This window comes from Genypterus blacodes, unplaced genomic scaffold (assembly GCF_046128005.1).
Source record: "Genypterus blacodes isolate CSIRO-AG114 ecotype Tasmania unplaced genomic scaffold, CSIRO-AGI_Gbla_v1 ptg000010l_1, whole genome shotgun sequence".
Classification (NCBI taxonomy): Eukaryota; Metazoa; Chordata; class Actinopteri; order Ophidiiformes; family Ophidiidae; genus Genypterus; species Genypterus blacodes.
The window spans coordinates 980,155-1,006,598 of record NW_027466824.1 but is presented as its reverse complement, the minus strand read 5'-3'; the positions used below and the strand labels follow the sequence as shown (position 1 = coordinate 1,006,598).

General features: G+C 46.3%; 3 protein-coding genes, 3 long non-coding RNA genes and 2 pseudogenes across 6 annotated transcripts; 3 read left to right on the top strand and 5 right to left on the bottom strand.

The window, feature by feature from the left end:
* Positions 1-30: 30 nt before the first annotated feature.
* On the top strand, positions 31-1,072 carry LOC143007715 (cyclic GMP-AMP synthase-like). The gene is made up of 3 exons (XM_076159166.1): positions 31-555; positions 655-874; positions 993-1,072. The coding sequence occupies exons 1-3, from the start codon at positions 46-48 to the stop codon at positions 1,070-1,072; spliced, it is 810 nt and encodes a 269-aa protein (XP_076015281.1). The 5' UTR covers positions 31-45.
* A 517-nt stretch (positions 1,073-1,589) lies between these two features.
* On the bottom strand, positions 1,590-2,401 carry LOC143007638 (uncharacterized). Its single transcript, XR_012964498.1, has 3 exons — positions 2,318-2,401; positions 2,064-2,151; positions 1,590-1,669 (listed from the first exon to the last, which is right to left on the bottom strand). It is a non-coding gene; the product is annotated as an uncharacterized LOC143007638 (long non-coding RNA).
* Positions 2,402-2,887: 486 nt separating this feature from the next.
* LOC143007515 (E3 ubiquitin-protein ligase TRIM39-like) lies at positions 2,888-4,930 on the bottom strand (annotated as a pseudogene).
* A 558-nt stretch (positions 4,931-5,488) lies between these two features.
* LOC143007631 (uncharacterized) lies at positions 5,489-6,660 on the bottom strand. The gene is made up of 3 exons (XR_012964497.1): positions 6,577-6,660; positions 6,323-6,410; positions 5,489-5,926 (listed from the first exon to the last, which is right to left on the bottom strand). It is a non-coding gene; the product is annotated as an uncharacterized LOC143007631 (long non-coding RNA).
* A 466-nt stretch (positions 6,661-7,126) lies between these two features.
* On the bottom strand, positions 7,127-17,959 carry LOC143007706 (uncharacterized). Its single transcript, XM_076159156.1, is given in 5 exon segments — positions 7,127-7,766; positions 7,769-9,167; positions 11,927-13,557; positions 14,277-14,379; positions 15,652-17,959. Coding segments are annotated over 5 exon segments (4,983 nt in total). The 5' UTR covers positions 17,278-17,959; the 3' UTR covers positions 7,127-7,542.
* LOC143007624 (uncharacterized) lies at positions 9,729-11,077 on the bottom strand. The gene is made up of 3 exons (XR_012964496.1): positions 10,991-11,077; positions 10,629-10,716; positions 9,729-10,166 (listed from the first exon to the last, which is right to left on the bottom strand). It is a non-coding gene; the product is annotated as an uncharacterized LOC143007624 (long non-coding RNA).
* Positions 17,960-20,628: 2,669 nt separating the features above from the next.
* On the top strand, positions 20,629-21,697 carry LOC143007699 (cyclic GMP-AMP synthase-like). Its single transcript, XM_076159143.1, has 3 exons — positions 20,629-21,180; positions 21,280-21,499; positions 21,618-21,697. The coding sequence occupies exons 1-3, from the start codon at positions 20,629-20,631 to the stop codon at positions 21,695-21,697; spliced, it is 852 nt and encodes a 283-aa protein (XP_076015258.1).
* A 2,405-nt stretch (positions 21,698-24,102) lies between these two features.
* On the top strand, positions 24,103-26,046 carry LOC143007579 (cyclic GMP-AMP synthase-like; annotated as a pseudogene).
* The last annotated feature ends 398 nt before the right edge of the window (positions 26,047-26,444 follow it).

Below are 26,444 nucleotides of genomic sequence, written 5' to 3'. Positions count from 1 at the left end.
GACGATGAAGAAGCAAACGCAAAGAAAAAGAAAGAAGAGGAGACGATGAAGAAGCAAGACGCAAAGAAAGAGAAAGAAGAGGAGACGATGAAGAAGCAAGACGCACAGAAAAAGAAAGAAGAGGAGACGATGAAGAAGCAAGACGCACAGAAAAAGAAAGAAGAGGAGACGATGAAGAAGCAAGACGCACAGAAAAAGAAAGATGAGGAGAAGATGAAGAAGCAAGACGCACAGAAAAAGAGAGAAGAGGAGACGATGAAGAAGCAAGACGCACAGAAAAAGAAAGAAGAGGAGACGATGAAGAAGCAAGACGCACAGAAAGAGGAAGAAGAGGAGACGATGAAGAAGCAAGACGCAAAGAAAAAGAAAGAAGAGGAGCGCCTCCTCCGCACAACCCTAAATGCCCTGAGGATCAAGATGAAGGACAAAGCAAAAGCAGCGGCTGTCATCAACGACCTCATAAGCGACATAATGGAGCACCTGAAGAAAAACACTGTGTGCTTCAAAGATGTCCAGCAGAAACTAGGCACCGGAAGTTACTATGAAAATCTCAAGGTAAGTCGCTCCGTGATGAACTTCATATAAAGACAAATCTGTCACGCTACTTTAAAGTCGTGTCTGTCCACATTCCCACGGTGATGTGTTTGAGTGCAGATTGCTGACCCTGATGAGTTCGATGTGATGATGCCGATGCCTGTTGACCGGGCAGAGATCAAGCCGTTCAAAGAGGACGGTGCCTTCTACAGTGTGGGGCTGAAACGGGGCAACAACCCACTGAAGAGGTTTCAGCAAGAGGGCAGCAGCCACCTGTCTGCCAGTGAGATGCTCCAAGACTTCAGAGAGGAAGTGAAGAAGTGTGTGAAGAAGCTTAAGAGTGAGTCACAAACACAAAACCAGTGATCTTATTATCTATAGATGACACTCTAATGTACTTTAGATGTTTTCAAAAATATATATCTGTGAGCAAAGTTTGAGCTCCTTTGTTCTTCAAGGTTTGGAGGTTCTTCCAGATGTTGAGGTTCCTCCAGATGTGGAGGTGACACGTAAAAAGAGAGCCTGTCCTGCAGTATGACAGACATGATGCTGTGTTTAATCAGCTGAACATATTTACCTTCAGTCACTCCAGCATGGACTCCCATGAGTGGAGCAGTTTGGAAGTGAAGATGCACAGCTGATTGAATAATAAGCCACACATGTTAAAAGCCACCAAGGCAGTGATTAACAACAACAATGACAAATGAAATCATTTATTATACAGATGCTGTCTGCTGTTGGTGAGTTACAAACAGGGGAAACAACTTTATGAACTATAATACACACTTAATCAGCTGCTGCATGTTTTCAATCAAATAAACATCCCAAAGAAATGTTAATCAATGCATGTAAGAAACGCAATTCACAAATTAACAATTTAAGTAAAACAATTGAAATGCATTCACATCTCTGATCTAGACTGAAGAGTTAATACGCTGCTTTGACTTTAGTGTTATACATCTGCACAGCCATGACACGTTGTCCATCAGAACATCCAGCTCTGCTCTCCGTCTCTGCCTCCTCTTCCTCTGCCGTCTTGTCCTCCTCCACCTCCACCTCTTGATTGAAGCGTTTCCTTGTCCCTCTTGTGCTTCTCGTACCTCTCTGCCATCAGCAGCAGCTCCACTGGGACCTCCTGCAGGAAGCACGGACATGACAGCCTTAATCCTGACCCACGTCCACTAAACGACCCCAAAACAAACTCTGCTCCCAAACACTTTCTGGAGAGACTTTGGTTTTTCAGGGTGACACACTTGACCACTTTATATTAAACCCCACAAACCACTAAAGCTTTACTACTCAAGCTTTATGTGTGTGTGTGTGTGTGTGTGTATATAAAGGGACCAGATGAACATTTTCATACAGGTGAAAGTCTTTAAACACTATTTCACATCTCAGCAGTGTGACTCTGCTGACCTCCAGACTTAAACATCTACATCAAAGACAGGGATTCTGTTTCCCTGTTATTCATGTTTATCTTCTGAAAGCAATGCTGGAAAACAAACAAATATAAAATGGGTTTGCTCAACCTGTCCTGAACGCTCCAAGATGGGAATCAGCTCAGCGGCCATCCTCCAGTCTTCTCTGGTTACCAAGGTAATGGCAGCACCTGAACGTCTACAATGTAAACAGAACAACATGTGATCCTGCTGTGGGACGCTTTGCTTCTAGCTGAGGTACGATGCAAGCTTTGTTCAGGACAACAGATACTGCGGTTGAATGTGGGGTTTGAACTGAAGAGCAGAACCATGTATACACACACACACAGACTGTCTTGTCTTACCCTGCTCGACCGGTTCGGCCCACGCGGTGCACGTACTCCTCTATGTTTCGTGGGAGGTCATAGTTGTAGACCTGTGTGATGTCATGGACATCCAGCCCTCGGGATGCCAGGTCTGTAGCCACCAAGATACGAACCCGACCTGGAGGAAGAACAACAGTCCTGCTGTGACAACACACACACACACACACAGACAGAGAGAGTGTGTGTGGCAGAACTCTCTTTGAAGTCCCTGAGGGCGTCTTCACAATCGCACTGCTCGTGGTTTCCATGGAAACTTCGCACTGACAAATCACCCAGGCACATGTCACTGGAGAGGTCATCAGCCCCACACACACGCACGCACGCACGCACGCACGCACGCACGCACGCACGCACGCACGCACGCACGCACGCACGCACGCACGCACGCACGCACGCACGCACGCACGCACGCACGCACGCACGCACGCACGCACGCACGCACGCACACCTTTTGAACTACAACTGTTAATTTCCACAACTGAGGCCATCGCCATCATCTGTGGTTTTAAAGGAAATCACTTTAAGACACAGCTGACAGGAAGCAGGAGCTCACACAAGAGGTGTTTATTGTTTTTGTCCTGAAATCCCTGAATGTGACAAAGATAAATGAAAGAATTCAATTGATTCATAAATCACAACCCAACATTTGATCTATTTACAATGATCACAAGAATAAAAACACAAGAAAATAATAACAATAATACCTTCTTATTTCTGATCAGGTTCATCTGTGATGAGTTGGCAGCATGTGTGTATTGATTTATTGATCAACAGTTATTAGATCAGATCAGTGTGGGTGGATTGTTGTGTTACAGCAGAAAGAAGCAACGAGAAACATCACAGACAAATATGATGTCATCAATGAAAAAGCAGAATGTGAAGAAGAAGAAGTCAAAGTAAAGACAGCAGATCAGATCATCTGGACCTTAAATGACAGAGAATCATTACACATCAACTCCTGCAGGTTACTCAGTGTGACTGACAGCTGAGATGATCAGAGGGGCGGAGTTTGTACCACCATCATTAAGACAGGGACTGAGGTATGGGAGGAGCTTGTGAGTGAAGGAGCAGCCAGTGAAAGAGAAAATCAGAACTGCAGAATCCACGTCATAGAAGGAGACCAGACCCTCCTCATAGTCCACAAACACTCCCACCTTCTCTGGCTTTGACTTCAGACTCAGACGGAGGAGTCATCACGAGCTGAGAACTCATTTTCATTCCTCAACATAACAGTCCAGTAACCATGCTGAGGCCTCAGTGTGATGTCTCCCTTCCTCTTGCTCGTCTCTCTGGTCACTCCTAAAGCCCACTTAGTCTTTCCTTTGACCTGAACCTCAAAGTAAAATCTTCCAGAGGAGAAACTCTGCTTTCCTAAAACACAAACACATGAATCAAATCTCTGTGGTTTGTCTGGGAGTTTCTTCCTCACATCACCATCATGAACTTGTTTCTCATCATCAGACAGGATCAGATTAGGATGAGCTGTATCAGTCACGTCCACTGCAAACTGCTGGATCCTCTTCAGCTCCACCTTCAGCAGCTTCTTCACCTCCTTACTGATGGTCTCCTCCAGCTGAGCCACAGCTTTCTCAAGACTCCCCTCATGTGACCTTTGATGGACTCTGACCTGTGTCCAGTCCTTGGTGGGAGGAGCATTGATGGATGAGAAGCTCTGGAGGAGGGGGAGGTGATCTTCAGAGCGTAAGAGCTTCTCCAACTCAGCAGCTGTCACCGTCAGCTCAGAGAGTTCCTGCTGCAGCTCTTTGATGAAGTCTTCAGCCTGTTTCTTTGTGCTCTTCTGCTTCTCCTCCACGGTCTCCATGAAGTCGGCCTGGATGTCCTCCACATGCTGCTTCAGAGTGGTGAAGATCTGAAGTCCTTCTGCTTTCTTTCTGTCTGCAGCTTCCCTGCTGAGGTGTTCTGACTGGTTGATCTCCTGGATCTTCAGTTGTGTCTGCTGCATCTTCTGCTGAATCTCAGCTACTGTCTTCTCCAGCTTTGCCTTCCTTCCTTCATATCCTTCTTTCAGAGGAACAAACTCATGGTTCTTGTGGTCTAAAACAGGACAGAGTGAACACACACAGGTCTGGTCGGTCTTGTAGAAGAGCTCCAGAGGTTTATCGTGCATCTTACACATCCTGTCCTCCAGGTTGTCCACAGGATGGATCAGCTGGTGTGATCTCAGGCATGCTGCTGTCAGATGAGGCTCCAGATGAGTCTGACAGTAGGAGGCCTCACACTTCAGGCAGGACTTCATGGCTTTCACTTTGGTTCCAGTGCAGACGTCACACTGAACTTCTCCTGGTTTGGCAGCTGGTTCCTCTGATCTTCTGCTGGCTCTGTTTGTAGTGGACTGTCTGAACTCAGCAGCCATCTCACGAAGGAGCCTGTTGACCTCCAGCTTAGGTCTTTTGCGGAACACCTTGTTACACAGAGGACACACACACAGGACGTTACCGTCCCAGTGTTGAGTGATGCAGGTTCTACAGAAGTTGTGTCCACATGATGTGGAGACTGGATCAGTGAAGAAGTCCAGGCAGATGGAGCACATGAACTGATCTTCAGACTGCAGACGGCTGGCAGCAGACATGTCTGCTGAGAACAAAAGAGACAATGAGGGACAACAACTCTGCTGAATGGGTGTGTGTGTGTGTCCGGTGCAAATACCCCACCCTACAGCAGAGGCGCTAATACTCCCTGCATGCTCTAATGATGACAGTAAATAGCTCAATACATGTAGGCGTGAGAGCGCCACTGCCACCTATGGGAGCGGCTGTGCAATTACACTTCATTCTGGTACGGCAATAAAAAGTAAACATTAGTTCCGCCTGCATGTTCCGCGGGGTCACACGTGCCCCCCGGCCCTGTTTGAGAAGCACTGCAGTCTAATTCTCACTTAAGTCAATAGAGAAAGATATAAACTTACACTGCACGCAGTCAGCCTGATAAAGTACAGCGCCCCCTGTGGACAGAAAGAAGAAACCTTAGTATGACAGACGATGCTGTGTTTAATCAGCTGAACATATTTACCTTCAGTCACTCCAGCATGGACTCCCATGAGTGGAGCAGTTTGGAAGTGAAGATGCACAGCTGATTGAATAATAAGCCACACATGTTAAAAGCCACCAAGGCAGTGATTAACAACAACAATGACAAATGAAATCATTTATTATACAGATGCTGTCTGCTGTTGGTGAGTTACAAACAGGGGAAACAACTTTATGAACTATAATACACACTTAAGCAGCTGCTGCATGTTTTCAATCAAATAAACATCCCAAAGAAATTTTCATCAATGCATGTAAGAAACGCAATTCACAAATTAACAATTTAAGTAAAACAATTGAAATGCATTCACATCTCTGATCTAGACTGAAGAGTTAATACGCTGCTTTGACTTTAGTGTTATACATCTGCACAGCCATGACACGTTGTCCATCAGAACATCCAGCTCTGCTCTCCGTCTCTGCCTCCTCTTCCTCTGCCGCCTCGTCCTCCTCCACCTCCTCCTCTTGATTGAAGCGTTTCCTTGTCCCTCTTGTGCTTCTCGTACCTCTCTGCCATCAGCAGCAGCTCCACTGGGACCTCCTGCAGGAAGCACGGACATGACAGCCTTAATCCTGACCCACATCCACTAAACGACCCCAAAACAAACTCTGCTCCCAAACACTTTCTGGAGAGACTTTGGTTTTTCAGGGTGACACACTTGACCACTTTATATTAAACCCCACAAACCACTAAAGCTTTACTACTCAAGCTTTATGTGTGTGTGTGTGTGTGTGTGTGTATATAAAGGGACCAGATGAACATTTTCATACAGGTGAAAGTCTTTAAACACTATTTCACATCTCAGCAGTGTGACTCTGCTGACCTCCAGACTTAAACATCTACATCAAAGACAGGGATTCTGTTTCCCTGTTATTCATGTTTATCTTCTGAAAGCAATGCTGGAAAACAAACAAATATAAAATGGGTTTGCTCAACCTGTCCTGAACGCTCCAAGATGGGAATCAGCTCAGCGGCCATCCTCCAGTCTTCTCTGGTTACCAAGGTAATGGCAGCACCTGAACGTCTACAATGTAAACAGAACAACATGTGATCCTGCTGTGGGACGCTTTGCTTCTAGCTGAGGTACGATGCAAGCTTTGTTCAGGACAACAGATACTGCGGTTGAATGTGGGGTTTGAACTGAAGAGCAGAACCATGTATACACACACACACAGACTGTCTTGTCTTACCCTGCTCGACCGGTTCGGCCCACGCGGTGCACGTACTCCTCTATGTTTCGTGGGAGGTCATAGTTGTAGACCTGTGTGATGTCATGGACATCCAGCCCTCGGGATGCCAGGTCTGTAGCCACCAAGATACGAACCCGACCTGGAGGAAGAACAACAGTCCTGCTGTGACAACACACACACACACACACAGACAGAGAGAGTGTGTGTGGCAGAACTCTCTTTGAAGTCCCTGAGGGCGTCTTCACAATCGCACTGCTCGTGGTTTCCATGGAAACTTCGCACTGACAAATCACCCAGGCACATGTCACTGGAGAGGTCATCAGCCCCACACACACGCACGCACGCACGCACGCACGCACGCACGCACGCACGCACGCACGCACGCACGCACGCACGCACGCACGCACGCACGCACGCACGCACGCACGCACGCACGCACGCACGCACACCTTTTGAACTACAACTGTTAATTTCCACAACTGAGGCCATCGCCATCATCTGTGGTTTTAAAGGAAATCACTTTAAGACACAGCTGACAGGAAGCAGGAGCTCACACAAGAGGTGTTTATTGTTTTTGTCCTGAAATCCCTGAATGTGACAAAGATAAATGAAAGAATTCAATTGATTCATAAATCACAACCCAACATTTGATCTATTTACAATGATCACAAGAATAAAAACACAAGAAAATAATAACAATAATACCTTCTTATTTCTGATCAGGTTCATCTGTGATGAGTTGGCAGCATGTGTGTATTGATTTATTGATCAACAGTTATTAGATCAGATCAGTGTGGGTGGATTGTTGTGTTACAGCAGAAAGAAGCAACGAGAAACATCACAGACAAATATGATGTCATCAATGAAAAAGCAGAATGTGAAGAAGAAGAAGTCAAAGTAAAGACAGCAGATCAGATCATCTGGACCTTAAATGACAGAGAATCATTACACATCAACTCCTGCAGGTTACTCAGTGTGACTGACAGCTGAGATGATCAGAGGGGCGGAGTTTGTACCACCATCATTAAGACAGGGACTGAGGTATGGGAGGAGCTTGTGAGTGAAGGAGCAGCCAGTGAAAGAGAAAATCAGAACTGCAGAATCCACGTCATAGAAGGAGACCAGACCCTCCTCATAGTCCACAAACACTCCCACCTTCTCTGGCTTTGACTTCAGACTCAGACGGAGGAGTCATCACGAGCTGAGAACTCATTTTCATTCCTCAACATAACAGTCCAGTAACCATGCTGAGGCCTCAGTGTGATGTCTCCCTTCCTCTTGCTCGTCTCTCTGGTCACTCCTAAAGCCCACTTAGTCTTTCCTTTGACCTGAACCTCAAAGTAAAATCTTCCAGAGGAGAAACTCTGCTTTCCTAAAACACAAACACATGAATCAAATCTCTGTGGTTTGTCTGGGAGTTTCTTCCTCACATCACCATCATGAACTTGTTTCTCATCATCAGACAGGATCAGATTAGGATGAGCTGTATCAGTCACGTCCACTGCAAACTGCTGGATCCTCTTCAGCTCCACCTTCAGCAGCTTCTTCACCTCCTTACTGATGGTCTCCTCCAGCTGAGCCACAGCTTTCTCAAGACTCCCCTCATGTGACCTTTGATGGACTCTGACCTGTGTCCAGTCCTTGGTGGGAGGAGCATTGATGGATGAGAAGCTCTGGAGGAGGGGGAGGTGATCTTCAGAGCGTAAGAGCTTCTCCAACTCAGCAGCTGTCACCGTCAGCTCAGAGAGTTCCTGCTGCAGCTCTTTGATGAAGTCTTCAGCCTGTTTCTTTGTGCTCTTCTGCTTCTCCTCCACGGTCTCCATGAAGTCGGCCTGGATGTCCTCCACATGCTGCTTCAGAGTGGTGAAGATCTGAAGTCCTTCTGCTTTCTTTCTGTCTGCAGCTTCCCTGCTGAGGTGTTCTGACTGGTTGATCTCCTGGATCTTCAGTTGTGTCTGCTGCATCTTCTGCTGAATCTCAGCTACTGTCTTCTCCAGCTTTGCCTTCCTTCCTTCATATCCTTCTTTCAGAGGAACAAACTCATGGTTCTTGTGGTCTAAAACAGGACAGAGTGAACACACACAGGTCTGGTCGGTCTTGCAGAAGAGCTCCAGAGGTTTATCGTGCATCTTACACATCCTGTCCTCCAGGTTGTCCACAGGATGGATCAGCTGGTGTGATCTCAGGCATGCTGCTGTCAGATGAGGCTCCAGATGAGTCTGACAGTAGGAGGCCTCACACTTCAGGCAGGACTTCATGGCTTTCACTTTGGTTCCAGTGCAGACGTCACACTGAACTTCTCCTGGTTTGGCAGCTGGTTCCTCTGATCTTCTGCTGGCTCTGTTTGTAGTGGACTGTCTGAACTCAGCAGCCATCTCACGAAGGAGCCTGTTGACCTCCAGCTTAGGTCTTTTGCGGAACACCTTGTTACACAGAGGACACACACACAGGACGTTACCGTCCCAGTGTTGAGTGATGCAGGTTCTACAGAAGTTGTGTCCACATGATGTGGAGACTGGATCAGTGAAGAAGTCCAGGCAGATGGAGCACATGAACTGATCTTCAGACTGCAGACGGCTGGCAGCAGACATGTCTGCTGAGAACAAAAGAGACAATGAGGGACAACAACTCTGCTGAATGGGTGTGTGTGTGTGTCCGGTGCAAATACCCCACCCTACAGCAGAGGCGCTAATACTCCCTGCATGCTCTAATGATGACAGTAAATAGCTCAATACATGTAGGCGTGAGAGCGCCACTGCCACCTATGGGAGCGGCTGTGCAATTACACTTCATTCTGGTACGGCAATAAAAAGTAAACATTAGTTCCGCCTGCATGTTCCGCGGGGTCACACGTGCCCCCCGGCCCTATTTGAGAAGCACTGCAGTCTAATTCTCACTTAAGTCAATAGAGAAAGATATAAACTTACACTGCACGCAGTCAGCCTGATAAAGTACAGCGCCCCCCTGTGGACAGAAAGAAGAAACCTTAGTATGACAGACGATGCTGTGTTTAATCAGCTGAACATATTTACCTTCAGTCACTCCAGCATGGACTCCCATGAGTGGAGCAGTTTGGAAGTGAAGATGCACAGCTGATTGAATAATAAGCCACACATGTTAAAAGCCACCAAGGCAGTGATTAACAACAACAATGACAAATGAAATCATTTATTATACAGATGCTGTCTGCTGTTGGTGAGTTACAAACAGGGGAAACAACTTTATGAACTATAATACACACTTAAGCAGCTGCTGCATGTTTTCAATCAAATAAACATCCCAAAGAAATTTTCATCAATGCATGTAAGAAACACAATTCACAAATTAACAATTTAAGTAAAACAATTGAAATGCATTCACATCTCTGATCTAGACTGAAGAGTTAATACGCTGCTTTGACTTTAGTGTTATACATCTGCACAGCCATGACACGTTGTCCATCAGAACATCCAGCTCTGCTCTCCGTCTCTGCCTCCTCTTCCTCTGCCGCCTCGTCCTCCTCCACCTCCTCCTCTTGATTGAAGCGTTTCCTTGTCCCTCTTGTGCTTCTCGTACCTCTCTGCCATCAGCAGCAGCTCCACTGGGACCTCCTGCAGGAAGCACGGACATGACAGCCTTAATCCTGACCCACGTCCACTAAACGACCCCAAAACAAACTCTGCTCCCAAACACTTTCTGGAGAGACTTTGGTTTTTCAGGGTGACACACTTGACCACTTTATATTAAACCCCACAAACCACTAAAGCTTTACTACTCAAGCTTTGTGTGTGTGTGTGTGTGTGTGTGTGTGTGTGTGTGTGTGTGTGTGTGTGTGTGTGTGTGTGTGTGTGTGTGTGTGTGTGTGTGTGTGTGTGTGTGTAAAGGGACCAGGTGAACATTTTCATACAGGTGAAAGTCTTTAAACACTATTTCACATCTCAGCAGTGTGACTCTGCTGACCTCCAGACTAAAACATCTACATCAAAGACAGGGATTTTGTTTCCCTGTTATTCATGTTTATCTTCTGAAAGCAATGCTGGAAAATAAACAACTATAAAATGGGTTTGCTCAACCTGTCCTGAACGCTCCAAGATGGGAATCAGCTCAGCGGCCATCCTCCAGTCTTCTCTGGTTACCAAGGTAATGGCAGCACCTGAACGTCTACAATGTAAACAGAACAACATGTGATCCTGCTGTGGGACGCTTTGCTTCTAGCTGAGGTATAATGCAAGCTTTGTTCAGGACAACAGATACTGCGGTTGAATGTGGTGTTTGAACTGAAGAGCGCACACACGCACGCACGCACGCACGCACACACACACACGCGCGCACGCACGCACGCACGCACGCACGCACGCACGCACGCACGCACACACACACACGCACACACGCACACAGACACACACACACACACACACACACACACACACCTTACCCTGCTCGACCGGTGCGGCCCACGCGGTGCACGTACTCCTCTATGTTTCGTGGGAGGTCATAGTTGTAGACGTGTGTAGTGTCATGGACATACAGCCCTCGGGATGCCAGGTCTGTAGCCACCAAGATACGAACCCGACCTGGAGGAAGAACAACAGTCCTGCTGTGACAACACACACACACACAGACAGAGAGAGTGTGTGTGGCAGAACTGTGGCGATGTCATTTCGTAACATACTCTCTTTGAAGTCTCTGAGGGCGTCTTCACAATCGCACTGCTCGTGGTTTCCATGGAAACTTCGCACTGACAAACCACCCAGGCACATGTCACTGGAGAGGTCATCAGCCCTACACACACACACACGCACGCCCGCCCGCACGCCCGCCCGCACGCACGCATGCACGCACCTTTTGAACTACAACTGTTAATTTCCACAACTGAGGCCTTCACCATCACCTGTGGTTTTAAAGGAAATCACTTTAAGACACAGCTGACAGGAAGCAGGAGCTCACACAAGAGGTGTTTATTGTTTTTGTCCTGAAATCCCTGAATGTGACAAAGATAAAGGAAAGAATTCAATTGATCCATAAACCACAACCCAACATTTGATCTATTTACAATGATCACAAGAATAAAAACACAAGAAAATAATAACAATAATACCTTCTTATTTCTGATCAGGTCCATCTGTGATGAGTTGGCAGCATGTGTGTATTGATTTATTGATCAACAGTTATTAGATCAGATCAGTGTGGGTGGATTGTTGTGTTACAGCAGAAAGAAGCAACCAGAAACATCAGAGACAAATATGATGTCATCAATGAAAAAGCAGAATGTGAAGAAGAAGAAGACAAAGTGAAGACAGCAGATCAGATCATCTGGACCTTAAATGACAGAGAATCATTACACATCAACTCCAGCAGGTTACTCAGTGTGACTGACAGCTGAGATGATCAGAGGGGCGGAGTTTGTACCACCATCATTAAGACAGGGACTGAAGAGTGGGAGGAGCTTGTGAGTGAAGGAGCAGCCAATGAAGGAGAAGATCAGAGCTGCAGCATCCACGTCATAGAAGGAGACCAGACCCTCCTCATAGTCCACAAACACTCCCACCTTCTCTGGCTTTGACTTCAGACTCAGACGGACAAGAGAGTCATCACGAGCTGAGAACTCATTTTCCTTCCTCAACACAACAGTCCAGTAACCATCCTGAGGGCTCACTGTGATGACTCCCTTCCTCTTGCTCGTCTCTCTGGTCACTCCTAAATCCCACTTAGTCTTTCCTTTGACCTGAACCTCAAAGTAAAATCTTCCAGAGGAGAAACTCTGCTTTCCTAAAACATTAACACGTCGATCAAATCTCTGTGGTTTGTCTGGGAGATTCTTCCTCACATCACCATCATGAACTTGTTTCTCATCATCAGACAGGATCAGATCAGGATGAGCTGTATCAGGATCCAGAGTCACATCCACTGCAAACTGCTGGATCCTCTTCAGCTCCACCTTCAGCAGCTTCTTCACCTCCTTACTGATGGTCTCCTCCAGCTGAGCCACAGCTTTCTCCAGGCTCCCCTCATGTGACCTTTGATGGACTCTGACCTGTGTCCAGTCCTTGGTGGGAGGAGCATTGATAGATGAGAAGCTCTGGAGGAGGTGGAGGTGATCTTCAGAGCGTAAGAGCTTCTCCACCTCAGCAGCTGTCACCTTCAGCTCAGAGAGTTCCTGCTGCAGCTCTTTGATGAAGTCTTCAGCCTGTTTCTTTGTGCTCTTCTGCTTCTCCTCCACGGTCTCCATGAAGTCGGCCTGGATGTCCTCCACATGCTGCTTCAGAGTGGTGAAGATCTGAAGTCCTTCTGCTTTCTTTCTGTCTGCAGCTTCCCTGCTGAGCTGTTCTGACTGGTTGATCTCCTGGATCTTCAGTTGTGTCTGCTGCATCTTCTGCTGAATTTCAGCTACTGTCTTCTCCAGCTTTGCCTTCTTTCCTTCATATTCTTCTTTCAGAGGAACAAACTCATGGTTCTTGTGGTCTAAAACAGGACAGAGTGAACACACACAGGTCTGGTCGGTCTTGCAGAAGAGCTCCAGAGGTTTATCGTGCGTCTTACACATCCTGTCCTCCAGGTTGTCCACAGGATGGATCAGCTGGTGCGATCTCAGGCGTGCTGCTGTCAGATGAGGCTCCAGATGAGTCTGACAGTAGGAGGCCTCACACTTCAGGCAGGTCTTGATGGCTTTCACTTTGGTTCCAGTGCAGAAGTCACACTGAACTTCTCCTGGTTTGACAGCTGGTTCCTCTGATCTTCTGCTGGCTTTCTTTGTAGTGGACTGTCTGAACTCAGCAGCCATCTCAGATATGAACGTGTTGACCTTCAGCTCAGGTCTTGTGCAGAACACCTCGTTACACAGAGGACACACACACTGGACGTTACTGTTCCAGTGTTGAGTGATGCAGGTTCTGCAGAAGTTGTGTCCACATGATGTGGAGACTGGATCAGTGAAGACGTCCAGGCAGATGGAGCACATGAACTGATCTTCAGACTGCAGACGGCTGGCAGCAGACATGTCTGCTGAGAACAAAGGAGACAATGAGGGACAACAACTCTGGAATGACACGATCACTGAGAGTCTAACAGAACTAAGAGTCTGGAACCACAGCAGCAGCTTTAAAGCTCCTCAGTGATCAACATCTGATTACATTCAAGGAAGGAAACATGCAGACACAACGTAGCTGTAGTTACATAGTTCTGACTGTGGGGGCGTCAGAGGGGAAACCACGGCTGTGACCTCAATCTAAAGGTCAAATCCTGGCCTTCAGTCTCAGCTCTGTGTTGGTGGACTTGATTGTAACAGTTAGCATGTTAGCGTGACGTGTTAGTGTGGGAAAGGTCCAGAGATCAATCATTAGGATTGATTGAATATTGATCAGGACAGAAATTAAGCTTTCGTCTCGTTTCTTCTATTCTGACTGTTTGACTCTGTTAAAGTTGACATGACAACAGGCTGCATTCCATTCACTTCCTGTTGTCCTGGCTGAGTCTCACTGATTTACTGACGCAGCTAAACACGCTCACTTCCTGCTCTTACATTCGCTTACGTTCTGACGGTGTAAACACGGCGAGGACAAAGGCCGATCCATCGGTCAGCTGGTTTGTCTATAAGCAGCAGCGTGTGAACACTGAAACATGAGTGAAGCCTTTTAGAATGAAGGAGTGAAGTGAGCCGTGTGAGAGCAGCTCAGCTTTGGGCTTCATGCTGCTGAAACACTCAAGATTGTGTCTGGACTCACCAGAGTTTGGCTGAGACGCTGCTGTGCTGTGGACAAACTTCTGATCCTCTGGCTTCTCTTCTGCTTCAGTCCAGTCGACTGCAGCTCTGCTCTCTGACTCACTGACTCACTTTCTGTTTCTCTATATGACCTTCAGACTCCTCCCTCCTTCCCTCTTGTTGCTTCTCCTCGTCTTCCCCTTGGTTTAGAGTTCAGCTGTAGATTTGTCAGAATGTCTTTGGGTTTTTCGTGGGATTGGAACTCAGATGGACGCACAGTTTCTCCACGTTGCTTCCTTGGTGACTTTAAAATAATATGAACAGAATGAGAACGCTGAGGACTCCACCATGGTCATCAGCCAACTATCAGCTGAAAGGAGAGAGAGAGAGAGAGTGTGTGTGTGTGTGTGTGTGTGTGTGTGTGTGCGTGTGTTTGTGTGTGTGTGTGTGTGTGTGTGTGTGTGTGTGTGTGTGTGTGTGTGTGTGTGTTTGTTTGTGTGTTTTGAAGCCATATATCCTTGATTATTTTATTTAGATTTCGATCATTAAAGTCGTCACCATTTTGAAAGCGTACCTGTTCTTACCTGACCTCACGTCTGAACACGTAAAATATGGATCCATCTCTGATCACCTAACCTGAGCCGGCCCCCTGCTGTGCACGCCGCTCACTGCACTGCTATGAAGACAGGAAGTAGGAAGTAGGACTTCACAGGTGTGTCAGTTTTAGCAGTTTTCCTTTGCAGTGATTTCCTGAGGTTCAGTAAAGCTGAAGCTCAGGTTAAAGTGTGGAGCTGAACTCTGTTTGATGTCAGCTGAGGTGATCATAACAAACAGCTGCCAGCCAATCAGAGACCAGCAAGTGTTCACAGCCCAGGTACAAGAGACAAAGTTCACCTCTGTGCTGCAGTATTGATCACCTGAAAGTCAAACAGGAAATCACTTTAAGACACAGCTGACAGGAAGCAGGAGCTCACACAAGAGGTGTTTATTGTTTTTGTCCTGAATCCCTGAATGTGACAAAGATAAATGAAAGAATTCAATTGATTCATAAACCACAACCCAACATTTGATCTATTTACAATGATCACAACAATAAAAACACAAGAAAATAATAACAATAATACCTTCTTATTTCTGATCAGGTCCATCTGTGATGAGTTGGCAGCATGTGTGTATTGATTTATTGATCAACAGTTATTAGATCAGATCAGTGTGGGTGGATTGTTGTGTTACAGCAGAAAGAAGCAACCAGAAACATCCCAGACAAATATGATGTCATCAATGAAAAAGAAGAATGTGAAGAAGAAGAAGTCAAAGTAAAGACAGCAGATCAGATCATCTGGACCTTAAATGACAGAGAATCATTACACATCAACTCCAGCAGGTTACTCAGTGTGACTGACAGCTGAGATGATCAGAGGGGCGGAGCTTGTACCACCTTCATTAAAACAGGGACTGAAGAGTGGGAGGAGCTTGTGAGTGAAGGAGCAGCCAATGAAGGAGAAGATCAGAGCTGCAGCATCCACGTCATAGAAGGAGACCAGACCCTCCTCATAGTCCACAAACACTCCAACCTTCTCTGGCTTTGACTTCAGACTCAGACAGACAGGAGAGTCATCACAACCTGAGAACTCATTTTTTTTCCTCAACCCAACAGCCCAGTAACCATGCTGAGGCCTCAGTGTGATGATTCCCTTCCTCTTGCTCGTCTCTCTGGTCACTCCTAAATTCCACTCTGTCTTTCCTTTGACCTGAACCTCAAAGTAAAATCTTCCAGAGGAGAAACTCTGCTTTCCTAAAACACAAACACATGGATCAAATCTCTGTGGTTTGTCTGGGAGATTCTTCCACACATCACCATGATGAACTTGTTTCTTATCATGAGACAGGATCAGAGCAGGATTAGCTTTATCAGGATCCAGAGTCACGTCCACTGCAAACTGCTGGATCCTCTTCAGCTCCACCTTCAGCAGCTTCTTCACCTCCTTACTGATGGTCTCCTCCAGCTGAGCCACAGCTTTCTCCAGGCTCCCCTTATGTGACCTTTGATGGACTCTGACCTGTGTCCAGTCCTTGGTGGGAGGAGCATTGATGGATGAGAAGCTTTGGAGAAGGTGGAGGTGATCTTCAGAGCGTAACAGCTTCTCCACCTCAGCAGCTGTCACCATCAGCTCAGAGAGTTCCTGCTGCAGCTCTTTGATGAAGTCTTCAGCCTGTTTCTTTGTGCTCTTCTGCTTCTCCTCCACGGTCTCCATGAAGTCGGCCTGGATGTCCTCCACATGCTGCTTCAGAGTGGTGAAGATCTGAAGTCCTTCTGCTTTCTTTCTGTCTGCAGCTTCCCTGCTGAGCTGTTCTGACTGGTTGATCTCCTGGATCTTCAGTTGTGTCTGCTGCATCTTCTGCTGAATCTCAGCTACTGTCTTCTCCAGCTTGGCCTTCTTTCCTTCATATTCTTCTTTCAGAGGAACAAACTCATGGTTCTTGTGGTCTAAAGCAGGACAGAGTGAACACACACAGGTCTGGTCGGTCTTGCAGAAGAGCTCCAGAGGTTTATCGTGCGTCTTACACATCCTGTCCTCCAGGTTGTCCACAGGATGGATCAGCTGGTGTGATCTCAGGCGTGCTCCTGTCAGATGAGGCTCCAGATGAGTCTGACAGTAGGAGGCCTCACACTTCAGGCAGGACTTTATGGCTTTCACTTTGGTTCCAGTGCAGAAGTCACACTGAACTTCTCCTGGTTTGACAGCTGGTTCCTCTGATCTTCTGCTGGCTCTGTTTGTAGTGGACAGTCTGAACTCAGCAGCTATCTCAGATGGGAGCCTGTTGACCTCCAGCTTAGGTCTTGTGCGGAACATCTCCTTACACAGAGGACACACACACTGGACGTTACTGTCCCAGTGTTGAGTGATGCAGGTTCTGCAGAAGTTGTGTCCACATGATGTGGAGACTGGATCAGTGAAGACGTCCAGGCAGATGGAGCACATGAACTGATCTTCAGACTGCAGACGGCTGGCAGCAGACATGTCTGCTGAGAACAAAGGAGACAATGAGGGACAACAACTCTGGAATGACACGATCACTGAGAGTCTAACAGAACTAAGAGTCTGGAACCACAGCAGCAGCTTTAAAGCTCCTCAGTGATCAACATCTGATTACATTCAAGGAAGGAAACATGGAGACACAACGTAGCTGTAGTTACATAGTTCTGACGGTGGGGGCGTCAGAGGGGAAACCACAGCTGTGACTTCAATCTAAAGGTCAAATCCTGGCCTTCAGTCTCAGCTCTGTGTTGGTGGACTTGGTTCTAGTTTCTGCTGCGTATCAAATGTAACAGTTCATATGTAAACATGTTAGCATGACGTGTTGGAAAGGTCCAGAGATCAGATAAGATAAGATCAGATTAGATTCAACTTTATAGTCATTGTGCAAAGTTCATGTACAAGCCAATGAAATGCAGTTAGCATCCAACCAGAGGTGCAAAAATGTTTTATATTATATAAAGGTGATAAACAAGTAATCCTTCAAATATGTAAAATAGTGCCAAGGCCATCGTCTGAGCAAACAGTAAACAGTGTCACAGTGGTTCAGTCCCATGGGAATGAATTAATACTGGAAAGTACATTTAAGGATCAATCATTAGGATTGGTGAAATATTGATCAGGACTGAAATTAAGCTTTGGTCTCTTTGCTTCTATTCTGACAGTTTGACTCTGTTAAAGTTTGACCTTTAATCTTGTCCTGGGTGAGTCTCACTGATTTTCTGACACAGCTAACCACTCTTTTCCTGCTCTACAAGCTGCAGCGTGTGAACACTGAAACATGAGTGAAGCCTTTTTAGAATGAAGGAGTGAAATGAGCCGTGTGAGAGCAGCTCAGCTTTGGGCTTCATGCTGCTGAAACACTCAAGATTGTGTCTGGACTCACCTGAGTTGGGCTGAGACGCTGCTGTGCTGTGGACAAACTTCTGATCCTCTGGCTTCTCTTCTGCTTCAGTCCAGTCGACTGCAGCTCTGCTCACTGACTCACTTTCTGTTTCTCTGGAGGATCATTAGGTTGATGCTCCGCCTCTTTCTATTGTTTAATGGGTGCAGCTGCAGGTAACAAACAGGACAGACGCCTCAACACTCAAGCAGAGGAAAAGAGGAAGACGCTCAGTAATGGAGGTTTCAGCTTTATGGTGTGTGTGTGTGTGTGTGTGTGTGTGTGTGTGTGTGTGTGTGTGTGTGTTCGGTGCAAAAAACCCCACCCCACAACAGAGGCGCTAACACTCCCTGCATGCTTTAATAATGACAGTAAATAGCTCAATACATGTAGGCGTGAGCGCGCCACTGCCACCTATACCCGGCCCTATTTGAGAAAGACTGCAGTCTAATTCTCACTCAAGTCAATAGAGAAAGATATAAACTTATACTGCACGCAGTCAGCCTGATAAAGTACAGCGCTCCCCTGTGGACAGAAAGAAGAAACCTTAGTATGACAGACATGATGCTGTGTTTAATCAGCTGAACATATTTACCTTCAGTCACTCCAGCATGGACTCCCATGAGTGGAGCAGTTTGGAAGTGAAGATGCACAGCTGATTGAATAATAAGCCACCCATGTTAAAAGCCACCAAGGCAGTGATTAACAAAACAATGACAATTACAATCATTTGACAGACGCTTCTATCCAAAGCGACTTACATTACATTATATTACCACCCTTCGCAGAGGGGGGAGCAATTGAGGGTTCGGTGCCTTGCTCAGGGGGAACCTCAGCAGGGACTCGAACCGGCAACCCTCCGGTTCTTGAGCGGAAGCTCTACCCACTCGACTACTGCCTCCCATCATTTATTATACAGATGCTGTCTGCTGTTGCTGAGTTACAAACAGGGGAAACAACTTTATGAACTATAATACACACTTAAGCAGCTGCTGCATGTTTTCAATCAAATAAACATCCCAAAGAAATTTTCATCAATGCATGTAAGAAACACAATTCACAAATTAACAATTTAAGTAAAACAATTGAAATGCATTCACATCTCTGATCTAGACTGAAGAGTTAATACGCTGCTTTGACTTTAGTGTTATACATCTGGACAAGCGTTTCCTTGTCCCTCTTGTGCTTCTCGTACCTCTCTGCCATCAGCAGCAGCTCCACTGGAACCTCCTGCAGGAAGCACGGACATGACAGCCTTAATCCTGACCCACATCCACTAAACGACCCCAAAACAAACTCTGCTCCCAAACACTTTCTAAAACCCTCACCCATCTCCCTAACGGCTGCTTCAACCTGATCATCAAAGACTGGTTAATCATCACAATGCATCGCAAAAGTATTAGAAGGAAAGAACGACATGTAGGTCTCTGCTCCCTGAGGCGGCAGGCTGAGATACAAGGCAATAAATAACCAACCGTAGATCCAAACCTGCTCTGTTGATGGGGTGGAGGTACTGACCCACACTAGATAAGGTCCCTACAGCACCTCTAGCTCTCTTTGTGTGCACACTAGTCTCTAAATGCTCCATGTTGTTTGTTTGCAGCGACACAGAGCCGGTGAAGTTCAAACTATTTTCCTGTTAGATCAGTCCAGCTCCTGAGCTCTGTTGTGTTTAAGCTTTAATTAGCACTTTAAAGAAAAGGTCCCGGTTTGTCCCGGTCTGGACCAACTGTTGACTCTTTAAGCACTTTGATTGAGATTCTGCTAACCTTGATATAAGCTAAATAAGCTACTGCACCTTACTGTAAGATGGCACGAGCCTCTTTGCAACATTAAACATGTTTCAACCAAACCAAAGTCCCCTCAGGTCTTTGATCGTTATTGAAGCCCTGCAGCCTTGAGATCAACCTGTGGAGCCATCAATCACAGCAGGAGAGAAGGAGCTATGGAGCCATAACCCCTCCAGAGGCCGATCCTTCTGTTCCTCCTGCTGGTTGAACAAAGCACACTCTCCTGCAGTCGGTCCAGCACCTACTAACACCTGTACCAGACGAGTCCTCACTGTGTTAGAGACCAGGCAGAGGGCTCCAACACTCCGGTGGCTCAGCTGTTTGATCTCGTCAGGCTTCATAACCTCCACATCCAATCGGACCATTACATACAAATGTAACAACACATGTTCTCTGTGTTGTTTACCAATACCGTCAGTTTCAATGTAGTATTTTACAACCAACATATATTTGACCCACACAAAAATCGGAATCAACCAGGTGGTAAGATCCTAAACAAGAATCAGGACTGTAAATTGCAGTACATAGTTTTGTCCACCAGATGTCGCTCTTGGTAAGGCAGCAGCATTGTGAGCACCTGGACGCCAGAGGGGGCGTGGCCTGTCCTCAGCACTTCCAGGAATGACTCTCGTCGCCAGTTTCATTTCTTTCACTTTCACCAACATGACTGGCAGAGGAAGACCACGCAACATGAGACAGACCAAGAGTCTGGATGAACCAGCGAGACCAAATCTCCAGGCACAGGCATCACTGCCGAGCCCCCCGGGGAGAGCAGGTGAGGGAGAGGAGCCGAAGAAAAGGGAGCGGAAGCAGCCAGGACCCGCTGATGAAAAACCAGCAGCCACTGTCCACAGACAGAAGAGCTCTGAAGCTTGTGTCGGTGGAGACAAATCACCACAACAACCAGCAAAGACGATGAAGAAGCAAGACGCAAAGAAAGAGAAAGAAGAGGAGACGATGAAGAAGCAAGACGCACAGAAAAAGAAAGAAGAGGAGACGATGAAGAAGCAAGACGCAAAGAAAGAGAAAGAAGAGGAGCGCCTCCTCCGCACAACCCTAAATGCCCTGAGGATCAAGATGAAGGACAAAGCAAAAGCAGCGGCTGTCATCAACAAACTCATAAGCGACATAATGGAGCACCTGAAGAAAAACACTGTGTGCTTCAAAGATGTCCAGCAGAAACTAGGCACCGGAAGTTACTATGAAAATCTCAAGGTAAGTCGCTCCGTGATGAACTTCCTATAAAGACAAATCTGTCACGCTACTTTAAAGTCGTGTCTGTCCACATTCCCACGGTGATGTGTTTGAGTGCAGATTGCTGACCCTGATGAGTTCGATGTGATGATGCCGATGCCTGTTGACCGGGCAGAGATCAAGCCGTTCAAAGAGGACGGTGCCTTCTACAGTGTGGGGCTGAAACGGGGCAAAAACCCACTGAAGAGGTTTCAGCAAGAGGGCAGCAGCCACCTGTCTGCCAGTGAGATGCTCCAAGACTTCAGAGAGGAAGTGAAGAAGTGTGTGAAGAAGCTTAAGAGTGAGTCACAAACACAAAACCAGTGATCTTATTATCTATAGATGACACTCTAATGTACTTTAGATGTTTTCAAAAATATATATCTGTGAGCAAAGTTTGAGCTCCTTTGTTCTTCAAGGTGTGGAGGTTCTTCCAGATGTTGAGGTTCCTCCAGATGTGGAGGTGACACGTAAAAAGAGAGCCTGTCCTGCAGTATGACAGACATGATGCTGTGTTTAATCAGCTGAACATATTTACCTTCAGTCACTCCAGCATGGACTCCCATGAGTGGAGCAGTTTGGAAGTGAAGATGCACAGCTGATTGAATAATAAGCCACACATGTTAAAAGCCACCAAGGCAGTGATTAACAACAACAATGACAAATGAAATCATTTATTATACAGATGCTGTCTGCTGTTGGTGAGTTACAAACAGGGGAAACAACTTTATGAACTATAATACACACTTAAGCAGCTGCTGCATGTTTTCAATCAAATAAACATCCCAAAGAAATGTTAATCAATGCATGTAAGAAACACAATTCACAAATTAACAATTTAAGTAAAACGATTGAAATGCATTCACATCTCTGATCTAGACTGAAGAGTTAATACGCTGCTTTGACTTTAGTGTTATACATCTGGACAAGCGTTTCCTTGTCCCTCTTGTGCTTCTCGTACCTCTCTGCCATCAGCAGCAGCTCCACTGGAACCTCCTGCAGGAAGCACGGACATGACAGCCTTAATCCTGACCCACATCCACTAAATGACCCAAAACAAACTCCGCTCCCAAACACTTTCTAAAACACTCACCCATCTCCCTAACGGCTGCTTCAACCTGATCATCAAAGACTGGTTAATCATCACAATGCATCGCAAAAGTATTAGAAGGAAAGAACGACATGTAGGTCTCTGCTCCCTGAGGCGGCAGGCTGAGATACAAGGCAATAAATAACCAACCGTAGATCCAAACCTGCTCTGTTGATGGGGTGGAGGTACTGACCCACACTAGATAAGGTCCCTACAGCACCTCTAGCTCTCTTTGTGTGCACACTAGTCTCTAAATGCTTCATGTTGTTTGTTTGCAGCGACACAGAGCGGGTGAAGTTCAAACTATGTTCCTGTTAGATCAGTCCAGCTCCTGAGCTCTGTTGTGTTTAAGCTTTAATTAGCACTTTAAAGAAAAGGTCCCGGTTTGTCCCGGTCTGGACCAACTGTTGACTCTTTAAGCACTTTGATTGAGATTCTGCTAACCTTGATATAAGCTAAATAAGCTACTGCACCTTACTGTAAGATGGCACGAGCCTCTTTGCAACATTTAACATGTTTCAACCAAACCAAAGTCCCCTCAGGTCTTTGATCGTTACTGAAGCCCTACAGCCTTGAGATCAACCTGTGGAGCCATCAATCACAGCAGGAGGGAAGGAGCTATGGAGCCATAACCCCTCCAGAGGCCGATCCTTCTGTTCCTCCTGCTGGTTGAACAAAGCATACTCATTACGATCATTACATTACATTACGATCATTTTGGCAGACGCTTTTATCCAAAGCGACTTACATTACATTACCCTTCGCAGAGGGGGGAGCAATTGAGGGTTCGGTGCCTTGCTCAGGGGCGCCTCGGCAGGGGCTCGAACCGGCAACCCTCCGGTTCCCAAGCGGAAGCTCTAACCACTGAGCCACTGCCTGCAGTCGGTCTAGTGCCTACTAACACCTGTACCAGACGAGTCCTCACCGTGTTAGAGACCAGGCAGAGGGCTCCAACACTCCGGTGGCTCAGCTGTTTGATCTCGTCAGGCTTCATAACCTCCACATCCAATCGGACCATTACATACAAATGTAACAACACATGTTCTCTGTGTTGTTTACCAATACCGTCAGTTTCAATGTAGTATTTTACAACCAACATATATTTGACCCATACAAAAATCAGAATCAACCAGGTGGTAAGATCCAAAACAAGAATCAGGACTGTAAATTGCAGTACATAGTTTTGTCCATCAGATGTCGCTCTTGGTACGGCAGCAGCATTGTGAGCACCCAGACGCCAGAGGGGGCGTGGCCTGTCCTCAGCACTTCCAGGAATGACTCTCGTCGCGAGTTTCATTTCTTTCACTTTCACCAACATGACTGGCAGAGGAAGACCACGCAACATGAGACAGACCAAGAGTCTGGATGAACCAGCGAGACCAAATCTCCAGGCACAGGCATCACTGCCGAGCCCCCCGGGGAGAGCAGGTGAGGGAGAGGAGCCGAAGAAAAGGGAGCGGAAGCAGCCAGGACCCGCTGATGAAAAACCAGCAGCCACTGTCCACAGACAGAAGAGCTCTGAAGCTTGTGTCGGTGGAGACAAATCACCACAACAACCAGCAAAGACGATGAAGAAGCAAGACGCAAAGAAAGAGAAAGAAAAGGAGACGATGAAGAAGCAAGACGCACAGAAAAAGAAAGAAGAGGAGACGATGAAGAAGCAAGACGCACAGAAAAAGAAAGAAGAGGAGAGGATGAAGAAGCAAGACGCACAGAAAAAGAAAGAAGAGGAGAGGATGAAGAAGCAAGACGCACAGAAAAAGAAAGAAGAGGAGAGGATGAAGAAGCAAGACGCACAGAAAAAGAAAGAAGAGGAGAGGATGAAGAAGCAAGACGCACAGAAAAAGAAAGAAGAGGAGAAGATGAAGAAGCAAGACGCACAGAAAAAGAAAGATGAGGAGAAGATGAAGAAGCAAGACGCAAAGAAAAAGAAAGAAGAGGAGCGCCTCCTCCGCACAACCCTAAATGCCCTGAGGATCAAGATGAAGGACAAAGCAAAAGCAGCGGCTGTCATCAACGACCTCATAAGCGACATAATGGAGCACCTGAAGAAAAACACTGTGTGCTTCAAAGATGTCCAGCAGAAACTAGGCACCGGAAGTTACTATGAAAATCTCAAGGTAAGTCGCTCCGTGATGAACTTCCTATAAAGACAAATCTGTCACGCTACTTTAAAGTCGTGTCTGTCCACATTCCCACGGTGATGTGTTTGAGTGCAGATTGCTGACCCTGATGAGTTCGATGTGATGATGCCGATGCCTGTTGACCGGGCAGAGATCAAGCCGTTCAAAGAGGACGGTGCCTTCTACAGTGTGGGGCTGAAACGGGGCAACAACCCACTGCAGAGGTTTCAGCAAGAGGGCAGCAGCCACCTGTCTGCCAGTGAGATGCTCCAAGACTTCAGAGAGGAAGTGAAGAAGTGTGTGAAGAAGCTTAAGAGTGAGTCACAAACACAAAACCAGTGATCTTATTATCTATAGATGATCTATTCAAACACTCTAATGTACTTTAGATGTTTTCAAAAATATATATCTGTGAGCAAAGTTTGAGCTCCTTTGTTCTTCAAGGTGTGGAGGTTCTTCCAGATGTTGAGGTTCCTCCAGATGTGGAGGTGACAGGTAAAGAGAGAGCCTGTCCTGCAGTGACGCTGCTGATCCGACAGAAAGAGCTGGTGGAGCTCTCTCTGGATGTGGTCCTGTGTCTAGAGGTCAAATCAACCTGGCCGTCGTTCACTCAAGGCGGACTTAAAGTCGAGCGCTGGCTGGGAGGCAAAGCGAAACAGCAGTTCAAGTACCTGCCGTTCTACTTGGTCCCAAAATATAAAGGCTGTGGTACGGTGGTGTGTGATGGCGTCCGTGCTAAAGGTTAGACATTTAACTCATAAATAACTCTCTCTCACTTCTCCCCATGTTAAGGAGACAGGTTCTTAACCCTTACATGTGTGTGTTCTCCTACGACACACAGATGTTTGGCGGCTGTCCTTCTCTCACGTGGAGAAGGCCATCATGAAGAGCCATGGATCAATGAAGACGTGCTGTGAAGCAGGAGGAGCAAAATGCTGCAGGTGACGACTGACGTTAGAGTCTAAACTGTAACTCTGGTAAAGTCACGTCAGGAGAGAAAGTAAACTCAAACAGAGCTCACTGTAATACTTAGAGAGATTAATGCCATGTCCTTCTTCTTCTAAACAGGAAAGACTGCCTGAAGCTCCTAAAGCATCTGCTCCACCTGCTGAAGGACCAGGACCAGAAATCCTTTGAGAAGATCTGCTCCTACCACGCCAAGACCACGCTCCTACACGCCTGCTGCTCCAGAGTAGACGACAGTGACTGGGAGGACTCACGTCTGGCTGAACTTCAGAGGGTTGCTGGAGGACTTTGAAGGCCACCTGACAGAGCAGAAGCTCACCAACTTCTTCATCCCAGCTCACAATCTGCTCTCCGATGTCAGCAGGAAGAGCTGCACCTCTCTCGCCTCTCGGATCAGGGAACAGCGTGAGCTCGGCTTTCCCATTTTCATGGAAAATGAAAAATAGAAGAAGAAAAAAAGGGAAGACACCAGCTTGAAAATGTAATAGAAATCATCGTCCTCAGGCCTTTATTCTTTTATAAACTCATTTTAAACTGTTACGTGTCTACTTACAGTATAAATACTGAACCAAAGCCAAGACCAATCCCTCTAATGTGATTGGTTCTCCCCGCTTCGAAAAGTTCTGCAGTGCAAAACGTGCTCACTGTATTCATTAATCCTGACTTGATCATTTTGTTTAAAAAAATCAGCTATTTCAATTTCAATCATTCAATCAATTTGTTTTGTTCATTTTTGTTTTGTAAGTTAAAGAGTTTAACATGTTTTGCTCCTGAGGTCATGGTGCTGGTCAATTTCATTTATTATTATTGATTCATTTTAAGTTTATTTTTCAGTATCAAATGGCTCAATTAGTTGGTTGAAAAATGTTTGGTATAGTAAAGTAAAATAGTTTACACAGGGATTTGATTTTGTTGAAATTAACGCAAATTGATGCATTTTGAATCTTTTCTGGTTCACACTAAAAACAAGGTTAATAAAGTTGTTCTTTGTTGTAAGTGGATCTATTTCTTTCTTTTTTCTTTTTCTTTTTAGTTTTCTCTAATGTTAATAATGATTCAATGTTATG